This window comes from Podarcis melisellensis (assembly GCF_964234715.1).
Source record: "Podarcis melisellensis genome assembly, chromosome: 5".
NCBI classification, from domain to species: Eukaryota; Metazoa; Chordata; class Lepidosauria; order Squamata; family Lacertidae; genus Podarcis; species Podarcis melisellensis.
The window spans coordinates 17,149,314-17,157,242 of NC_138537.1; the positions used below are offsets into that span (position 1 = coordinate 17,149,314).

General features: G+C 42.5%; 1 protein-coding gene across 1 annotated transcript in view; it reads left to right on the top strand.

Annotated features, from left to right (window-relative positions):
* The window catches only part of ZBBX (zinc finger B-box domain containing), a 42,424-nt gene extending 38,203 nt beyond the window's left edge, over positions 1 to 4,221 (top strand). The window contains exons 18-20 of the mRNA XM_081910922.1: positions 202 to 450; positions 2,124 to 2,253; positions 3,961 to 4,221. Of these exons, the coding sequence (XP_081767048.1) occupies positions 202 to 450; positions 2,124 to 2,253; positions 3,961 to 4,033 (452 nt within the window). The 3' untranslated portion in view covers positions 4,034 to 4,221. The remainder of the gene's footprint in view (positions 1 to 201; positions 451 to 2,123; positions 2,254 to 3,960) is intronic.
* Positions 4,222 to 7,929: the final 3,708 nt, after the last annotated feature.

Genomic DNA, 7,929 nt, shown 5'->3' on the forward strand with positions numbered 1-7,929 from the left:
CAACATTACTTCAGCCTGATTCCTGTCCAGATTGAGGTGGTTTCTAGGTTTGGGGATGCAGTGCTGCTTAGTGTGTTTGTAAACACCCTTTGGACCCATGCTTAATGTTTTCTGGAATAGGGAAGGACTTTCTATGCATATTTTTAGAAAAGGAAATTTTTGTAGTAGGTCTTTAACAGCAAATCATTCTCACATTTTCAGGAAATGCTTCTGCAAGGCCCCTTTCTGCAAATATTCCTTTTTGCAGAGCCATCACACCCACACTTCGCCCTTCTTCAGTTCTTCAGACAGGATCCGAAAGCTCAGCTACCTGGCCTTTATCCCGAGCAGCTTCTGAAATTTCAGAAATTGAAGGCATTGATGTCACCGAACATGATGATCCTTTCTTGGAATACAGTACTGATCAACAAGCCTTAGCAGATTTAGAAGACGAATGGCAAAGTAATGCGGGTAATTATGCAATATCATTAAACTCCCATTCTGAAAGATGTATTTTTGGTAGCTTGATTATCTGTATAGTCTGCGTTTATGCTCAGCTGGATGTTTTTCATTTTCCCATATTCTCTGGATTATAAAGAAGGAAGTCCACAATATTGGGACATAAGCAACAACACTTCTCTGATTCCCTGATCCCTAGGCAAACATTGGGTGAAGTCGGGTAGGCACAAACTAAACATACCCAACTCCCTCAACTGTTCTTCATAAGGTTTGGTTTCCAGACCCTTGATCATTTTGGATCAAGGCAGAAGAGAGCAGTACTATTATTACCCCTGATGTGGACACTGTACTTCTGTTGATGCAGCCTAGAATAGCATTAGCATTTTTTAGGCTGTATCACGCTGTTGACTCATGTTAAGCTTGTGGTCTACTAAGACCCCAAGAGCCAGGTGTCTCCTGTCTTATATTTGTGCAGCTGGTTCTTCTTGAATAAATGTTGAACCTTACAGTTGTCCCTATTGAAATTAATTTTGATAGTTTTGGCTCAGTTTTTGCCCTCTATGCTCCAGCCAGCCAAGCAACCAACATAATCAAGGATGCCTTCTAGCCTGGCAGGAGCGCTCGAGGAGAGTGTAGAATAGGGTTGCTGAGGGTGTGGCTCAGAAGGTTGTGTGGCTCAGAAGGTTGTGTGGCCTGTGGAGAGTCCCACGGGCCAGTTAGAAAGGTCCAGGGGCAACATTTGATTCCCAGGCCTGAGGTTCCCCTTCTCTGGCATAGCATATTGGAGGGATTCTAGTCTCTAGCGAAATTTAAATCCCACAGACGGGATTGTTCTGAGCAACTCATTGGCCCACAACTTGTTGAGCGTCTAAATGGAATCAAAACATGACCATCCTGCCTCAGATTTTGGGTGACTCTCAGATGCACTCAGTGTTAGGAGCTCGTCCTACACTCGAGTAGGACCCTGGCAGAGACACATGCCCACCTGGCATGTTCTCTCCCTCCTGGTTGATCGTTCGGGAGCTTCAAAAGCTTTCTTCAGCCCGAACATCACAGCGACCGATGCCAACAGACATCGGCACACTTAGGGATCCGCAGAGTCTTTGCAGTTGGATAACAGACCTCAGCAACTCAGCATTTTGGCTAATCTGCTTTATTTACATATAAACACACACGGAGCACTGCAACATGGCTCCCTCTCTCTCTAGCATCAGACAGCAAAGAGAAAAAGAACAAAGGACAATAGTCCCACTTCATGAAACACAGTAACACACCACTCTGTGGAGTCAGAACATACACCGTCTTGTGATAGACAAAAATCCCATGATTGCAATCATGGAGCAGGAATTCTAACACTCAGTCCCCATGCAGTTTCCACAAGATGCACAGCAGCTGTGCCTACCCCTGATAATCTGTGCTGCAGAGTGCAGACGGAGAATTGCAGGATCAGTTGGAGCGATGCCTTTGCTAGCATTTCCAGTTTAGCACTAAAGCGCTGAATCGGCAGAGTGGGATGCTCTCATGAGGGTATCATAACAGAGGCAGGTGCTATGTATTATGAACTATATACACAATATGTCACATTTTGATGGCTCTGACTGTTCTTTCTCATGCTCTGTGAGAATTTCAGGCACCTTAGTATTTCTGTTGCTTGTTACTAAAAGAAAATACTTACAAAATTTCAGATCCTTGGGAAAAATTCAGTGACTTAAGCTCTGGAGACTTCAGTAGACATTCAAAGGAGGCATGTCAGAATCTTCCCGATTTCCTTAATAGCCATGAAATAAAAGACTACAGTAAAGGTGATGCTATAAGGTGAGTTAATCTTGCCATTAACTTTTACAAGAGGATAAACGAAATGTAAAAACCAAACTCCAAAATCCAGCATTTCACATTCTGTGTAACAACGAACTTTCCTTTATACGACTCATGTGACAAAATCAAATCAGAATTCTGCTTACAAACGCTAGAGGTCTGCATGGTTTGCCAGAAGAGTCCTGCACCCTCTCATCTAGGTTAATTTATTTTTCCTAATTATCTGCTAATATGGCTTGTTTCTCAATTATCAGCTCATCTCCCCTTCACTGAGAAGTGATTAATTATGCAAGATTTGAAAGCATTAACTTTCCCCAGCTTTTGTTCTTTTTTAACAAAATACAGCCTTCTAATGAGAACCCTGTTCAGGACACTTTCTCATCCTGCTTTTTCAAAGCCTGCTATCTCCCACTATGGGGCTTTTTCTTGCCCCAGACATATAAGAACAGTATGATTGCCTCCAAGCTTCACATGTAACATGCAACATGGTTCTTTTAGTGGTCGGGTGGCGGGGGCGCAGGCAGCAGAGATTACTTTCTTTAGAAAAACAGGAAAAATTTTTTTTGATTGTGTGGTATGTTGAGCTTTGCGTATCAAGTGTACCCAACAGAGATATGCACCAACAATAGACAGAGCCAGCTAATTTTGATTTTGTTTCCAACATCCTGCATGTTCAGTTCCGCAGTCACTATAAACATGGCGGCTGTGGAGGAGGCTGACAACCATTGCCACTCCCTGGATTGGTTGTAAGTCAAAAGATCCTGAATATAGCTCATTTGGTAGAGCACAAGGCTCTTAATCTCTAGATTGTGGGTTCTAGCCCCACATTGTGCAAAAGATCCCTGCATTTCAGGGTGTTGTATTAGATCACCATTGTGATCCCTTCCAATTCTATAGTTCTGTGAGTCTATGAGGGCAGGTTCTCACCTATTTTGCACTATACCCTAACATTTGCAAGTGGCTTTTGTTTTTAGCTCTGTGTTTTACTTCCTGTTTTATATTTGGCAAATAACCAAATAATTTAACCCTTGTGTTGCAAACAATAGTCAGTAATATCCAAAGCAACACGATGAACAAATAAAATGATTCAATATCAATATACACTCTTTATATAATATTAACTATATGAAATCACATAAACAGAAAACGTATGAATCTCTGAAAGTCACAAAATATGCACTCTTAATAGATTCTCTTGAAAATAAAAAACCAAATAAACATAAGTCTTATAAGTCTCTGAAAGTCTTTGAAGACTATGCAAGTCTCTGAAAGAAGCAATGTATCAGACTCTTATCTGCTGAAATCAAGCTTTGTTTATGGTGTCCAACGCTGCTGAAGTAGTTCGCAAACAGACGTTGTGAACAGTGATTCTGGATATTTTTGGCAAAGGCTTTAAAAGAAAGGACGGAACAGGACAAATAATTTCCACTTTCCGAAACAGTAGGTGGTCTGATCTTCTATGCCAATTCGAGAGCAATAATAGGTTGAATCTAACCAAGTCATAATCACAGTAGACCTTTGGAAGTCAATGGGCATGACTACCCAGCCCAGCAATTTCAGTGGGTATCACTTAAATGGATGCAAGCCACTGGTTACATATCTGTTTTGCTTCATTGTACTTAATCTTATCTTTGTATCGGGAACTTGCTTGCATTTGGATTTCTGGAAACGAAACAGCTGAACCTTTTAATTATGTTTTATTTTTAGAGTTTATGACGAAAGCCATACAGACGATGAGGAAGACCAGAGGGACAAGCAGCAGGTGATAGAACTGCAGTGAAAAACACACACAGAAACAGACACACACACAGAGGAATCGAACTTGATGTACCCTTCTGCTTCAATCCATAGAAAATCATCAGGCTGAGGCGCTTATCTCCCCAGCACGGCAGGTTAATGGAGCTGATGTGAAGACAAATCTCAAATAAATAAAATGCATGTTGATGCAGAAAAACAAACAGAGAGAAACGCGTTTGGGCTCTTCCTACTTCGCTACTTCCATTGTTTTCTCCTTTTATATTTGTTCAATGCATCTGTACCTTGCTCTTCAACCAGAAAAGCTCCCAACGTGGCCAGCAAATCCGTATAAATAAAAACACAAAATTATGTCTTTCCCTTGCAAAAGATGAATTAGGTTCACCCGGGCCAAGCAAGAGGAGGAATGGTGTATTGTTCCATTGTAACAATTTTTTAGTTGCTGTTCGCTAGAGAAGGTTTGTGGCTATAAGGTTTTCTGGTTTATGGAGATAGCAGCCTTGGTGGGAAAGCTGCAAATTCAAGCTGTATTGTATGATCAGGCGGCTAGTGTGGCTTTGACCGTTATGTAGCAAGTGGGGACCTTCTGCAAAATGTTGCAGTAGTCCTCTCTTTTCTAACAAGAGTGCTGCTGTTCAGGCTCTCAACATTCTGGATCTTGTACTCTTGGAAGGAAAAACCCAGGAGATCTTCCTTATTCCTAGACAAAACTTAATGGTGGATATGGTATGAAAATTGAAAACAGTCCTAGAACATCAACACAGAACAGTACCTTCAGATTGATTTGGTATCATTTTTTTGAATACCTCAAAGGCAAGATTGCCTTATAGCTGGCATGGCTTCATCCACAAATGTCCTTTTTTGCTGCTATCCTTCCAGAGCTGGAATGGGTCCTCTGCAAAATAGGCTAGTGGCAACTTTAAAGGGCAACAAATTTATTGCAGCACTTTTGGTGAACTATGGTCAGATGCATGAAGTGGTCTGTAGTCCTCAAAAGCTTGTGCCGCAATAAAATTGCGGTGTCAAAAGACTTTGTGGTTTATACTTCATGGAGGGTCCCAACAGGCTTAGAGGAGTGGTGTGGGCCTTTAGTCAACAGGTATAATCGCCATAAGTCCCGGTCCCCCACAATTGGCTACACTTGTATGGCATCTTGCCTTGGAAACGTGCTCTACTGGTGATGTGTTGATTCATTGGCTGTGTCTCATACGCTTGAAGAAAAATGTAGAAAGTGCACTGAACAGTACTGTGAGAGAACTCTAGAATCAAGAATCACTTTAATCTTTGTAAATAATAATACAAACTAATTCTCACTTTCCTTGGTAGTTTCTGTATGATCTTAGCTCGCTACTAAGTTAATTCTGTTTTCTTTTTGTCAGCTTTTTTCCTGTCAGTGATGCCCGACTTCGTTTAGAGCTATCATTAAAAAAAATAATCATTACTGTCACAACACAAGGTCTGTTGTACGGTTCTTGTTGATAAGTGTTTACCCTCTTTGCATCTCTTGCAGTAAAAACGCAACTTTTTATGAACACGTTAGAAGAGAACAAAGACCCCTTTTAACTAGTTTTTGAAACGGGGATGGATAGTAGTTGTTCCCTGTTAATTCAGTCATTAACCTCTCCCAGATTACTTCCCTTGGCTATGCTGTCTCACTTGCCACCCACTCATTAATGCTGTTTATACAAAAATTATGACTGCTTTGGGAATTAAAGTTGTTGATAACTCCTGCTTATTTTTGTTAAGCACCGCACCGTCAATACAAACGTGAGGGAAATTCAGTTCGAAGTCTACTCAGAACTACATGTTTAGACTTTCCAAAAATGCACAAACCAGAACACGCCTATCCTTTCAAGATTCCAGATTTTCTGAATGTTTTCTTCTGTTGAGGAATGTTTGCAAAAATATATGTGGAGAAGGAAAGTGTGCCTAAAATGCATTTATTAGTTAAAATAAGCATGGGAAACGTAGTTTCTGCTTGGTGGTATTCAGCTAAGTTTTCCTTATAGTAAACCCCCTGAAATTAATGGGCATAACTTTGGTGTGTTCATTAGATTCAGTGGGTCCGTTCTGAGTCAAATGTGATTGAAGATCACCCACTACATATAATACAATAATGGTGCAACAATAAGAGCCCTGCTGGATCGGGCAGGATCAGCTTTCTGCTTTTGCATCAGTGCTCTTCCAACTTGCAATTCTCAGCAACTGGTATTCAGAAGCACACTACCTGTTACTGTAGAAGTAGAATGTAACCATTGTGGCTGGTAGCCACTGATAGCCTTATTCTGCATGCCTAATCCTTTCAAGCCTTCCAGGTTCGTAGCCATCACTACATCTTTTGGGAGCAACGGGGATAGCTCAGATGGAATAGTATGAGACTCTCAATCTTTGCCCGAGTTATTTACTACTGTAAAACGTGCTGCCTTTTATATGCCTGTTGCCTTTGTCCATGGAGTTTTCTTGGCAGGGATACTAGAGTGGCTTGCCGGTTCCTGCTCCAGGTGGATCATGTTTGGTCAAAACTCTCCACTATGACCTGTCCATCTTGGGTGGCCCTGCACGGCATAGCTCATAGCTTCTCTGAGTTATTCAAGCCCCTTCGCCACGGCAAGGCAGTGATCCATGAAGGGGATGCTTTTGAATTATGGTGCTGGAGGAGACTCTTGAGAGTCCCATGGACTGCAAGAAGATCAAACCTATCCATTCTTCAGGAAATCAGCCCTGAGTGCTCACTGGAAGGACAGATCCTGAAGCTGAGACTCCAATACTTTGGTCACCTCATGAGAAGAGAAGACTCCCTGGAAAAGACCCTGATGTTGGGAAAGATGGAGGGCACAAGGAGAAGGGGATGACAGAGGACGAGATGGTTGGACAGTGTTCTCAAAGCTACCAGCATGAGTTTGACCAAACTGCGGGAGCCGGTGGAAGACAGGAGGGCCTGGCGTGCTCTGGTCGGACATGACTAAACGACTAAATAACAACAAAAAAGTGCTGCCAGAAGTGGAGCCCACCAGTGCTGGTTTGATGTAATCAACTCCGCTGAGATAAAGTTTTTCCCTGGAGCCTTTCCGCTCTTCAGATTCCCAATTAATGTATAGACTTCCTCCACAGTAACCGGCCTCCACTGAGGGGCTAGTGACAATTCTGCCTTACAATTATCATCCCTGACCACTGGGAATGATAGGAGTTGTAGTCCAAAAAACAGCAGGAGACCCAAGTTTGGGAAACACCGGATCTGTGTGGTCCCTTCCAACTCTACATTTTAATAATAATAATAATAATAATAATAATAATAATTTTTATTTATACCCCGCCCTCCCCGGCCAGAGCCAGACTCAGGGTGGCTAACACCAGTAAAATTGCAGTAAAATCGTAATGGGGGGGCAATTTAAAATACAGGTTAAAATGCAATTTAAAAGGCAGCCTCTTTTTAAAAGTAGACCATAGATCAAAACCATAAGGGGAGGGAAAACATAAGGGTTAGACTGAGTCCAAACCAAAGGCCAGGCAGAACAGCTCTGTCTTGCAGGCCCTGCGGAAAGATGTCAAGTCCTGCAGGCCCCTAGTCTCTTGTGACAGAGCGTTCCACCAAGTCGGGGCCAGTACTGAAAAGGCCCTGGCCCTGGCCCTAGTTGCGACCATTCTAACCACCTTGCGACCTGGGACCTCCAAAATGTTGTCATTTGTGGACCTTAAGGTCCTCCATGGGGCATACCAGGAGAGGTGGTCCCGTAGGTACATGGGTCCTAGGCCACATAGGGCTTTAAAGGTCAAAACCAGCACCTTAAACCTGATCCTGTACTCCACCGGGAGCCAGTGCAGCTGGTAAAGCACTGGATGAATGTGATCTACAATTCTATGATTCAAATGCTGCAGGGCCTTGTGTGAAGAGGTACCTATTTTCCCCCCTGTCTCAAATCA